General features: G+C 45.6%; 1 protein-coding gene across 3 annotated transcripts in view; it reads right to left on the minus strand.

Moving 5' to 3' along the window:
• CD151 (CD151 molecule (Raph blood group)) overlaps nucleotides 1-12913 on the minus strand; it is a 36636-nt gene extending 23723 nt beyond the window's left edge. The window contains exons 1-2 of one of the 3 annotated variants that reach the window (XM_085880824.1): nucleotides 12891-12913; nucleotides 3062-3162 (exon numbers count right to left, since the gene is read on the minus strand). In XM_085880824.1, coding sequence (XP_085736950.1) covers nucleotides 3062-3154 — 93 coding nt within the window. In that variant the 5' untranslated portion in view covers nucleotides 3155-3162; nucleotides 12891-12913. Of the gene's footprint in view, nucleotides 1-3061; nucleotides 3163-4731; nucleotides 4811-6223; nucleotides 6375-12890 lie in introns of those variants that run through there. The other 2 variants (XM_085880822.1, XM_085880823.1) reach the window with 2 other exon arrangements.
• Between the last annotated feature and the right edge of the window lie 874 nt (nucleotides 12914-13787).

Below are 13787 nucleotides of genomic sequence, written 5' to 3' on the forward strand. Positions count from 1 at the left end.
CAGGACAATGACCCCAAGCATACAGCCAAAGCAACACTGGAATGGCTTCAGAACAAGAATGTGAAAGTCCTTGAGTGGCCCTGCCAAAGCCCAGACTTGAATCCCATTGAGAATCTGTGGAAAGACTTGAAGATTGCTGTTCACCGACACTCCCCATCCAACTTGACAGAGCTTGAGCAAATCCGCAAGGAAGAATGGGAGAAAATCCACAAATTCAGATGTGCAAAGCTGATACAGACATACCCAAGAAGACTCGAAGCTGTAATCGCTGTCACAGGCACTTCTACAAAGTATTGACGCAAGACATTTCAGATTTTCATTTTTAAATAATTTGTAAAAAAATTCTAAAAACGTGTTTTTACTTTGTCATTTTGGGGTATTTTGTGTAGATTGGTGACAATTTTTTTTTTTATTTAATCCATTTTAAATTCAGGTTGTAACATCACAAAATGTGACAAAAGTCAAGGGGTGTGAATACTTTCTGAAGGCACAAAATTTCATCTTTCTAGCCCACCTACAAAGAGTGCTGAACATTTATATAGTGAGTGGTTAGAAAGAGCTTTACATATAGTTATGTGGGAAGGGGGGGGGGAGGAGGTGGGATTCCATAGCTCGACTGCGGTATCTGGGTTATTCTCGACATCTTTGTTCATTGTTCCTTTCACATTTCTTTCTACTTTTCATTCTAATTCTTGCCTTTTCTTTTATTTTGACTTCCACCACCCAAGGTGAAAGAGGTGATGTTTTCACCCCTTTCTGTCTGTTTGTCTATTTGGTTGTGTACAGGATAGCTCACACACTTGCACACAGATCCGAATGAAATTTGGTGGGTTGGTTGGGTGTGTGACAAGGACAAACTGATTATCTTTTGGTGATGATCCGGATCTGGATCCGACTGCTGGAATTTTAAAGTGATTCTTCATTGAGAGATAGGGCCAAAAATTATATGTAGCACGATGTCTCAAAAAGTGGTTCAGATTCGGACAAAACCTGGTAGACACGTTGGGTGTGTGACATGGAAGAATTTATTCGATTTATTGTGAAGATCCGTATCCGGATCTGGATACGAGAATTATTTAATATTCAAAGCGATTCTTCACCGTTGAGAGATAGGGCCAAAAACGATATTTCAAAAATGCATTGGGCCTGATATGTTCTCGTGGATCAGTCATTACATGGCGGAGGTATTCACTCTACTGATTGCCCTTCTCGTTCTTGCTGTTTCTGTTCTTTTATCTATTTTACTCTTTATTTCTGTCTCTGTCTTTATGTATCTCTCTCGAAGTGAATTATTGCAGAAAGTTTTCTGAAAGGCTCACTTGGCTGTGCCTGGATGGGTCTGAGAGTCATGGAGTAATGGCTGAAACCCGAATTCTATCCAGGTTCCTCCTCCTGGTGTTGTTGTTGTTGTTATTATGTAGCCCTGGACACTTCTCACGAACAAGCCTGCGGCACAGAAACAGCCGATCGATCTCCCAGGAGCATCACAGAGATCCACCAGGTCCAGCACCCCCCTCCCTTTCGTTCACAAAGTCAGGGCCACGAGAGAGAAGAGAGAAACAGAGACAGAGATAAGAGGGAAAGGGCTGGCCTATAGGGACCAATCGGCACTCTGACCGTGACTGCGCTGTCCTGACTAATCCGGGCAGCAGGAAAGAATGGTGAAAATTTGGCCCCTGGGTTGCGTTGGAAGTGTGGGGGGGGGGTTAAACCACTGCAAAGAGGCATCCTCGATAGTTACGGTTCCTTCTGATGACTCCATTGCAGCATCTGGTCTTCCGTTTGAGTAGATACAACATGGACCGTGTGTTTTGAGTAGGTTACATTGGCATGTATCAGAGATGTGACAGCAGAGCATGTCGTCTTGTTACACGTGACGCTGAGGAGGCAGCATATGCAATTTATAGACAGTATAGCTCGGGGACAATTGTATGCATAAAAACCTTGTGAACGGATGGGGTCAGGTGAAGACTTTTGACAACAAGGCACAATGGAAGCGCTTCACACTTCAAAAGAACCGATCGCAATCTGTTTGGCTGGAGCACCAAAAGCCATGGAGGAGATATTCGTTGTTGGGCCTGGAAGAGCGGATAAAGACATTATTTGAGCCACCCCATGGGGGCAGTCTATACCGGAATATGGCACCTCCCACAAGAAGCTGGAGCAAATGAAGGGACCTGCCTCAGATGAAGGCGGAACCAGGGCATGGATGGCGTGCCAGAAGTCCCACCATGGAGAAGTTCTATAGTAAAATACAGAGTCTACAAGGGCCGAGTCTGCAAATGCAAAGAGACGGGAGTGCAACCTTTGGAGAGAAGATCGTTGGAGCTCTGGCTCGGTTGGCTCCATATTGCTGGCTCGGTCTCTCTTCGTCTTCTGTTGTGCTTCATCGGAATAGGGAGGACGTGGACTCTGGAAATGTGGACTCCACCTAACAATCCCTCACCTCCACAGCATTGCTCCTGCACCCTTCTTGTTCCAAAGCTGCACAACACTCATCGCGCCATTAGGAAGTCCTTGCCTGCTTACCCCATCGTTTCATAAGAGTGTGGTCTGTGGCACCTCGTGGGGTTAGGGTTATTTATTCATCCTTATGTACAGGTTTGCGTGTCCCCACATCCATCTTTGTTTGTTCCGTTTTGCACATCCTGTACAACTTTCTCCCCGTACTCCTTGTAAACGTAAGAAACGTTTTCCATCTTTCTGCCTCCCCTGCATGCCACCACCAAATTCGGTTAATTTGTGTGACCTTGCGGAACAGGAAAGTTGGAGGTTAATTCCACTGAAAGCAGTAGTTACAGACCTTTCGGCCATTCGTGGGATAAAAGATCCTGGCGCAGGTGACTCGTGTTAGCGGAGGCTGACGCAACAATGAAATATTAGATGATTCAAGGCTGATGAAGAAGGAGAAAAAACAAAAACAAAATAAAGACGTTCTTTATGATTTGAACTTTTTATCCAGGAATCAGGAGGAACAAGCTCAGATGGCAACACCAAATAAACCAACTTGAAAATACACTTCCACCACACTTCACTCGCACTCAGCATCTACAGAACTTACAATGAAGATGAAGTTGAAGACACAGAGCAGGTATTTGAGGCAAACCATTCCACAAGTGTCTTTCTCCTCATTAAAGGGTTTTGAGTCAGACATGTTGAGATCTGGATGAGACAACAAAATGTTGAAACTCTTTACAAAAATCCAGTTTTCAGAAAAGGGAAAACAAATACTTTTTTTTTTGGAAAAATGACATTGAAATGAGAAGACTTCAGAAAAAAAACCAAGAAGCTAAAAAGCAAAATGTCAAGGGGTCATCTACTTATTACACATGAGGGAGGAAGGGAGGGAGGGATGCGAGTGGCTAAATTAACGAGATGAACATTGAGAAAGGAGGAGAATGAAGGATCGTGGCAAGAGGAAAAAAAAAAAAAAGAGGAAGTGAAGATAGTGAAGGAAAGGAAGTGAGGGTAGTTTACGGGTAGTGTGGAGAGAAGAGAATGGAGTTTGGGTGGAGATCGGTGTCAGAAGCACACGTTTGAGCATATGAATGGATGGTGGATGTGAGGTTATTGTCGAGTAATGTTTGAGTTTACAATTCAGCAAATAATTAACTTCAGTGACCATCCATCATGCCGTGACTCTCAGGTATGTTGCACATTTCCTGCATTGTGGAACCGCCAAATGTCACGGTCATTTGAGCACGAGTCATGGAATCTCACACAAGCTGGAAAAATGTTGATTTAAGAACAACTCTTTGGCTTTCTGATCATGCACAATTCAGACAAAGCATACTGTACGTACACACACACACACACACACACACACACACACACACACACACACACACACACACACACACACACACACACACACACACACACACACACACACACAACAGGTCATTTTACGCAAACCCTTCTACTGTACAAGGCCACCTTTAGTACAGAGAACACTCTTGGCTCCGCTAATAGCGGAGTGAACATTAGAAGCAAACAAAGGGCCGTTAGGATACAAATAACCGGCAGTTTATATGGCATTTACTCATGCCAGTGAGGATGGTCTTTCGAGTGTAACATTCTCAATATGATATTTGGTCTCTTCGTGTAATGGACTCCAATCGAACAAAAAGCAAAAGTACACCTGCAAAGGAAAAGAAAAACAGGTTCCGCATCCACATTCAGGCCGCCAAACCCATGGGATGGGCCGGGATTTGGGACGGCGATGGAATGCTCATCTGGGAACACATCGGTGGTCTCCAGGGATACCACATACCGAGCTTATCAAAAGGGCCAAAAACAAGCAGGAAAGGAGGCACAGTAGCCTGTGTACAAATGCTTGGGTTGGTTTCTCTGGATGGTGGCCAGGTCTCCTCCAGCACTGTACCAGCGGTGTTTACGCCATTGCCGTTTCTGGACGTGTCGTAAAGATTCTACAGTCCTGTACCACCATACCAGTCAAGTTTATACAGTCATGCAGTGACATGGTTCACAATTTCCAAGGATACCTCAGCTCGTCACGATGAGTCAATCGTTCGAATCGTTCTTTTCATAAAGCTTACAACTTGGTAGTGTGCTCGGCCATTCCAGAAAGCATTGAAGAGTGAAACACACCGAGTCAATCACCAATGGGGCCAGATAAAGGTGTGGCAGGCAGGTTCGTCACTCCCTAGATGTTAGTAGTGAGGCAGGTGGGTTTTTAACTGATAATCTGTTAACTACAGCAACCCTGACCTGAACCCGAATGTAATCCCACCCTGACACGTTCAATTCTCTGGCACAAGCTCTTTCCCAATGCTTGCAACAGAAAACCCTGATACACAAACAAGAAGATTCGTTCAGTCAATAAAACCAGAGAGTTGGTGTCAAAGCCACCCAATGCTCGCCTGTTTATACATTTATCGTTTTCAAAAGACTAGTCTAATAATATTTTTTATAAAGCATTGCAGTGAAGTCTGATCCAAATAATTCTAGAGCAATATATGTATTTGTATATTGTAATCAGTAAACTAGTACACATATTAAATGAATGGCAAGCTTCTAAATAACTTGCACCAAAAACTTTAACGTTGATGTGCTACAAAAAAGTTAAGTTCAAAACAGGTCAAAAAATTTAAAACATTTGAAATTATTTTTTCATTTCAACTTCACGACATCAATAATTTACCCCAAAGGAACCTCCATGCCAAATATCAGCATTCGTGTACACATATTAAATGAATGGCAAGCTTCTAAATAAGTTGCACCAAAAATTTTAACATTTTTACGCTCACGCTCACGCTCACGCCAGGGGTATCGCTTTTGCTCTCTGTTCTTCGAACAGGGGAGCTAAAAATCAATTCAAAAAGATTATCTGGAAAATCTTATTGTATGCATTTCCATGGCAGCCGAATACATTAGTGTACACAGTTAAAAGTCAGCTATCATTGGGTTTTCATTCACTTTCTTGGAGTACCTGTATTCAAAAGCATCTTAGAGGATAATTGAACAGGTGCTCGGTCACTTACAGGGTAAAACGTGCTCTTACCATCTGAGACAGGTTATCATAGGAGTACTTCAACGCAGGAAGAAGTCATGAGGTCCAAAGACAAAGCTATTATTACCAACCTATGATTGTTTGTGTTTGTCCATGTTCTATCCTTTTTTAAAGGCTGAACGTCAAGCAAGGAAGAGCAGCACATTCCATTTTTGAAGTCTTTGCAATGACCGTGGTCTGAACCACTGATGTCCCAGACTCGGAGTCAGGCACTCGAGCCATGACCCCCAACCGAATGTGGTCAAACACGTTGTAGAAACAAAATCTCACACATAATCAACTCAAAGGCCTTATCCGTGAATCGTGGCTGTTCATAATATGTAGACCTGAAAATTGGGATATGCTCACAAACATGAAAAGTGATCTGCAGAGATTTGGAGCGACGTGCAATTTCACGAGCAAACGGTAAGACTCGCGGAATTCCAACGAGAGCACCTTGTGGAGGAGGCGGGGCAAGGGTGGACCATCCTCCCCGGGTCCATTGACAGAAACGTATCATGTACAGTCGCACAGTAGTCATATTTCCATACCCAGGTGTCTACGTCACAATGGCACCGCGACGCTCTTCATGAAACGCACCGTATGATGGCGTCTCATGGTTAGAAGTAAATCTAATCCATACAGCCATGGCCGAAAAACTGTTTGTTAAAGAAACAGCCATGAAGGAAACGGCAATGACACGTAACGTACCAGCGATACAGTCGGAGATAACGGAGAAAACGATTTGTGCCTCCACATCCACAAAGCAACTGGAATCCTGAACAAGCCCCCTCGAGAATGTACACGCCCACCACAAATAAACACGCCCATCACACGTTGTCACGCCCACCTCGGGAAAACCAAGATGCTGTCCGAGAAGAAATACAAGTGAACGGAAAGTAAAGGAGCTTTGACGCAGGAGGTGGCCATTTGGCCCGTCGTGTCTGCACTCCATAAACACCACGATCCATTGTTGTTGTTTTTTTTTCTTCAGTTTAGACTCATTTTCTCTGGGGAGGGGGAGGAGAACTATGTCGGAGGTTTGACTGAGTGGTCCCAGAGTGTATTGTTACGGATTTGGAAACCTTTTGCACACAAACAACCAGAGTCCCCGTAGTTCAGTTATTTCGATAAGTATGTGTTTATAGTTAGAATCCATCCCCGATGTCTAATGGGAATTTTGTGTGCGCTGTGAGTTATTTTATAGTCAGGCTTAATACATCTACGACTACAACAACAACAACAACAGCGGCACCATCCCTCACTCAACCCGGTCGCCATTGCCCACGTGTTTTTGGCTGAAGGCGTGGGCGGAGCCTCCATCACCTCAGATCGAGGCTCCCCCCAAGGAAGGGCATGGAACGTTTCCTCCAGCCAATGAGCGAAGGGCGAGCATCACACGCGCACTCCAGCCAATGCCTCGACACCCCCCCCCCCCAAGACGTCTCGTCCAATCAGGAGGCTGACCACCTCAGGGGCGGCCCCGTCCAGCCTGATGGGATGTTCGCCCCTCGTCCAATCCAGAGGCGAGTCCAGCGGAGCGGTTCCCTCGACCCACGGGGGAGGGGAAGGATAAGTGTAGGTGGTGAGTCGTCGAAAAGGAAGAAGGAAAAAGAGAAGAAGCCTCGTCTTGCCTGCTGGCGTTCTCGTCTACCCGCGGGTGCTCGTCTCGTCTGGTCCATTCCCATGCTGGCTGGCGTCCGTTGCATCGTTCCCGGTCCCTGGTGCTTGGTGCTGCGTTGTTGGTGGTGGGTTCAAGTCCCGCCATCGGACAAGCTCGACTAGACCGCACGAAGCGGACAGGTGCAAGAATAGGCCCCTGCTCTCAGCTCGCCTTTCCCTCTCGAGCTGAAGGGCCAAATAAAGGCTACGGCCACCATTTGTGTGTGTTGTGTGTGTTGTGTGTGTGTGTGTGTGTGTGTGTGTGTGTGTGTGTGTGTGTGTGTGTGTGTGTGTGGCGCCAGTCTTTTAAGTAGAACTGTTAAGTGCTTTTCGCTAACACTACATTGCTTGCATTTCTTTTATTCGGATAACTCTGCTCTTTGTGTGCTCCCTCCCTGATTATTGTTTATAAATAAACCCCCGTGTTAAATGTTCCAGTTCGTCATCCGTGTTTTCTTTCATTGGCCTAGCATGGTTCGGGCTTGAGAAATAGTAAGGCCGTTAGTGCCGTAAGTTGTCATTGGGACCAGCGCGGCTCTGGTAACTCTGCTCGTTTACGCCGGATCCGAGTCGGTACCTGCGACTCGGTTCGGACAGAGTCGGCAGAGGGTGTGATTTCCCCGGTAATTTGACGACGTGGGTACTAAGATATATTGAAATTTTGCTATTGACCCTACCCCACGCCGTCAGAGAATTGGCGATCACGGTCCTTTAAGTGGCCCGTCGACTCCGGAGTTATCCGGGGTGACGACCTTTTAATTCCGGGTGTTCGGTGGGAGACGGCTCTACTGCTCCACTGCTCTTATTAATTATGTAACACACCAGGACACAAACATCACACAAAACTACACAAACACCGCACAAAATAAGTTCTTGCGAGGGTCGACAATCTCTGATTGCTCTTTCTAGTAAATTAATGTTTTCCCTCGAACTGAAAGAATAATTTTTTTTCATATTGATGTGACTGAATTATTTGTATAACTAAATTATCGGAGCATACGAGTAGTTTTATGCAAATAAAATAATTATTCCTTTGCATAAATTATTCATGTTTCCGATGTGGATTCATCTTCCCAAGGCCGTAACACCGATCTATAACGTCACTCAACAGACACTAAACAATGCGATTGATTGTCCATTTATTCCGCAGCACGTAACGTTCACATCAATCAGGTTCCGTTAAGATGGCGTCTCCTTCACGTTGCACATGCCCCTCCCCCTTCGATCATTATCTTCCTCGTAATCTCGAAACATCTGGCAATTGAACAAAAACAACAACAACAACAACAACAACAACATAATTGGAAAGAATATAACTCCTAAGAAAGAACACAACATTTTTCCCTCCTCTCCCACCAAGTTCAGGTATGGAATGACGTCACGAAATTCTAAAAATGACGAGGATGCTGGTGGACTCTCTGAGGTCGTTGCGGTGACCCCACAGGTTTGAGCCCTCTTTCCATATCAGCCATGTCACCTGTATTGGTGGAGCACATACAAATTCCCAGCTAGCTGGATGTATTCGAAGGCTGAGTTATGGTGGCCACCACTTTCCGGAGTCTGCTGACATGCCACCGAGACCCTTCCTGAAGCTGATAAGTCACTGGTCCAAGGGAAGCCTGGTGTTGGCTCAGTGGTTAGGGTGGCTGGCTTTGGATCTTCGCATCCTGAGTTCGAGCTCAGGGGAAATCAAGGGGAACCTGGAGTTTGATCGCTGAATTAACACCAAGTGGGGTTGTTTCAGCCTGTCGTTCTTCCGAGGTCGGTAAAATGAGTACGACTGTACTGGTATACGGGCACAGCATCAGTGGCATAGTCGCGCCCCAATAAAATGATAGCGACCCGGCAGCCAAGCTGCCTGACGCAAGAAAAAGAAGAAGAAGACTGAGGCAAGCCGTTGGCAAACACGAAGTGAGGAGGACCAGACTGTATCTTGTTTTTTCCGATGAATATACTTAATTTGGACCCAGTCATGGACCTGTATCACAGGTGGCCTTGATCTGTGTTCATTTGTGTGGCAATGCGGGCAGCTGGTGAGGAAGAGCAAGTCCCTGTGGGTCGAAACCTGTGCATTGGCAGCAGTAGCTCCTGTCCTGTCATCAATGTTGCTGGTGAGGCACCTGTGGTGGTGTGCTCAATTGCCCTGCAGTTCATGAGGGTCTGCAGTAGGGCTTTTTGAAATGTACAACCTTGAGCTAGGTATGCTCGAACTCCATTATTGAGGGTTGTGCTAAACCTTTCCACCCTCCATTGGCCTGTCGGTGGTCGACTGTTGTGTCATATGTTTAATTCCATTGACGCTGAGATAAGTGGTGAACTCAGATAAAATGGACTGCAGGCCATTACCCATGTTAATGACCTGTGGCACCCCCCAACGAGCTATCAGTGTGTCCAGAATGTGAATAATGGTCTGGGAGGTGACTGATCCCATGGAAACAACCTCAGGCCACTTGGAATGTAAATATTATGCCACCACCAGATAGCGTTGATGGTGAGAGGCTCCCCAAATTTATCCACAAATGTCCAGTTTCAGGTGCCCCCAGAAGTGAGATGGCCAGAGAACTGTCTGCAATGGAGGCAATACAGGCTGTCCAGCTTTGCCACTGATCAAACAAGCTGTGCAATCCTTTACCAATGTCTCAATGTCATGGTCAATACCGAGCCACCACATCAGGTCACAGCAACGTTATGTGACCTTGACCAAGCGACCCTGAGCCATATTTAACACCCGTGTGTGCAGCACACTTGTCACCACTGTGCGTTGTCCTCGTGCTCCACAAAAAATCATTCCAATAGGACAGCTCATCTTTGACCCTGGAAAACAGTATCAGTTCCTCCGTGACTCGGGCTGGCCAGCCCTCTGTAATGTATGAACACAGGGTACAGAGAAGAGAGTCCTCCTTAGATGTCTGCCGGAGCTCCAAGAGGGAGCCACATCATGGAGGGGTCCATGCAACAGTTGGATTAGATCCAGCTGTGTCCTCTGGTTCAAAACTGGTGTCAGCAGCCATAACTGATCTGGATAGGTAGTCTGAAATGGTATTGTGACACCCAGGGGTGAACTGAAGCTGGGAATTGCACTGCTGTAGCCGATCTGACCACCTGTACAATTGGAGTGGCTTGTGTCCAGTGCCTGATGTGGACATCAAAGCCATGAGTGCCTGGTGATCTGTTCTGAGGGTAAAGGCCTGACCATACAGGTACAGATGCCGGTGTTCACATGCCAATGTCTGTCTCTGTCTCTGTCCCTCTCTCTCGGAATATTTCTGCTCTGTGGGACTCAAAGCACAATATGCAAAAGCTATGGCTTTCTGCACGCCATCCTGCACCTGGGACAGAACAGCCCCCAACGCCATGGCCGAGGCATCACAGGTGATCAATGTACCACTGCTGATGTCAAAATGAGCCAGAAAAGGGGCTGTAGTGAGCTGAGTTTTCAATATGGGTACAGCTGCTTTTCAGGCTGGGGTCCAATTCTAAGAGGCTTTCTTCTGAAGAAGCTGATGTAATGGGGCAGTGATAGCTAAGTCCTATGGCAAGAACCATTTGTAGTAGGCCACCATGCCCAGGAAAGAGGTAAGCTGAGAAGCAGACTGAGGCTCAGGGATGCGGTGAATCGCTTCCTCATTGAACTAGAGAGGAGAAATCCCTTGAGGTGACAGCTTAAATCCCACAAATTCTATTTCAGGCACTGCAAAAATGCATTTGCTGCCATTCAGTGTTAAGTTGTGCTGGGCGAGTTTCTGGAACACTTGGACCAAGTGTTCATCATGTACTGAGGTGTTGGGATCATGTACCACTATGTCATCTAAGTGCAAGGAAACAACTGGGATGCCAGCGAATATGGATGACATAATCTTTTGAAAACAGCTGGGTGTGGAGCTTAATCCAAATGGCATACAGATGTAACAAAAAACTCCGGTACGAGTAATGAAAGCCATAAGGTCCCTGGTGTCTGAATCATGGAGAACCTGGAGGTAACCTTGGCACCGGTCCAACTTACTAAAGACAGGAGAGCCATAGAAACAGGTAGTAAGCTCTTCAGCTATTGGAAGCAGGTATTTGTCGGGAATAATTGCCTTGTTCACAGCATGCAAGTCCCTGCAAACTCGGAGTCCTTGGACTTCCTCTTCGCGGTTACAAGGTTGGAGATCCAGGGAGATGCATTGATAGGCTGTAAAATGCCAGCTTCGAGCAGGAGGTTCAATTCTGTTGCTACCTGGTCCCTCAAGGCAAGGGGAATGCACCGCATTCAATGTGGTGTAGTGGCTGAATGACTGGAGCCACAGTAGGATTTACCTTGGGTTGATGAACAAATGCAGAGAGGGTGCCCAAACCGTCAAAGTGTGCAGGCCATCATTTCTGCCAGAGGGAGAGACTTGCAATATGTTTGTGCCACTATAGTCCATCAAGGAAAACATAAGGTGAATGAACAAATCGAGGCCAATTAAATTAGCAGCTGTTTTTGTAATGTAGAGTGTAAATCTAGGAAGAGACTGGGCACCATAACGTACTGACAGCTGTAACGTACCCATCACATCAATCTGGCATGTCCGTAACCAGTGAGGCTGGTAGAGGAGCATTGCAGGGTCAAGTCAGAAAAACACGTTTCACGTTTCACGTGTGTACGTTTCAAACTTCAGGATCACCTTGGCACCAGTGTCCAGGAGCAGAGGAATGCACATGTCATCGAGAAAGAAAACACATGTTTTAAAATTTGATAAAGTCGACAGAACAGTATGGACGTTGGCAGGTGGAGTGTGTGATGTCTGTGGCTGAGTGGTTGCTTGTATTGAGGAGGAGCAACACCACCTGGTAAAGTGCTTAAATTTTCCGCAACTTCTGCACTATTGGCCCCGGGCAGGGCAATTCACAGCTCTGGACTCGTGCCTGGTGGACCCACAGTTGCTGCAATGCAGTGTAGATAGTGCAGGGTGCTGCTGTGTATGTTGTACTATGAGCTCTGTACCCATTGGTGTGAGAGTTTGCCGAATTCTCTGACCTGTAGAGTCTATAGCTGTAACAGGTGAGAATGTTCCAGTAAGTTTTTGTGCACTGTGGTAAGCTGCTTCCACTTGACTAGCTATCTTTATGGCTTGAGGCAAGCCAAGTCATCAGATTTTAGTAAAAGTCTCTCCCTCACTTGTGTACTTGATGTTTTCTCAATCAGTTGATGTCTACTCATCTCGTCATGCAGTGTTCCAAACTTACAAGGTCGTGCTAATTCTCTCAATGTAGACACATATTGGGGAACTGACTCACCGGGTCGCTGGCTCTGTTGTCGGAATTACAACCGTCCAATGAAGGCGCTCTGGGTGACTCCGAAATGTGAAGCAAACACGGCAGTGGCAAGATAATGCATTGACCTTCCGTAGTCCAGGTGGTTGACTTCCTTTCATACCTACCTGCTTGCAATGAATCATACACTGGATGAGCAAAGCACGTCTCTGTGAATCGGCCGCATTTTGCAGATTCATTGCAAGCAGGTAGGTATGAAAGGAAGTCAACCACCTGGACCACGGAACGGATAAAGCCAAAAAGGGTAAAGCAAAAAAGCCAGCCAAAAAAAGTGGAGGTAAAGCCAAAAAGGGGGCCAGTGAGGTAATCGAAAATTCCGTAATCCCATCTTTGTCGCCAATTTTTATGTCGCTCAACAGACGCTATAAACAATGCAATTGATTGCAAGGCACAAGTCCATTTATTCCACAGCACGTACCGTTCACATCTCTTCGACTCCGTTAAGATGGCGTCTCCCTCATGTTCCACATGCCCTTCCCCCTTCGATCATCATCATCGTCTTCTTCGCAATCTCTAAACATCTGGAAATTCAACAACAACAACAAAATTGGAAAGAATATAACACTGAAGAAAGAACACAACACCATCGGCTCAAACTCTTTTTAACTGTCACTTTAGTATTTTTACAATGAAAGGAACACATATATAGGGAGTGCATAGCGATTGTGAATATGAAGGCTCAGAGGAATCTTTGTCTTCACACAGCAGTGAGCACCAATATGGCGGCTGTAAGACTGAAATCTCTCTTCAAACCACCTTACCACCCAAATTCCTCAACCACACAAAATGCCCTCCTCTCCCTTTTTCCCCCATTCTTCAAAGCAAAAGGGCAAATTGTTATATCTCCATTACATATTTATTAATTACCTCATTAAAATAGTGGAATATTTAGCTCTTCATGCCATTAACTCCAATTCACGGAAAACGTGACGTAAACAGGAAGTGGATGTCTGACGGGTCATGCTTTATAATGATGGGTCATTTGTCTTTCTGTGTAATTTTTCAATAAGTGATTATGAGTGATTATGTATACCCCGGTTAAAATAGGTGTACCAGATCCTTGTGTCGTAAGAGGCGACCAGGGTTGCGTCAGGAAGGGCATCAAGTGTAAAACATGTGCCAAATCACTATGCGGATCATATGGATTATCCGCTGTGGCGACCCCTAACGGGAGCAGCCGAAAGAAGAAGAAGAAGATTATGAGTGGCCCAATTGTGTTAATAAACTTGTGTTAATAAATGATTGTGCATTAATTAATTTTTTGTGAAGCATCTTAAATACAGTGCATCAAAGTTACAATTGTGGGTAGAGTCAG

The sequence above is a fragment of the Eptatretus burgeri genome, chromosome 5, assembly GCF_056783735.1.
Source record: "Eptatretus burgeri isolate ZD-2024b chromosome 5, Ebu_testis_v1, whole genome shotgun sequence".
Classification (NCBI taxonomy): domain Eukaryota; kingdom Metazoa; phylum Chordata; class Myxini; order Myxiniformes; family Myxinidae; genus Eptatretus; species Eptatretus burgeri.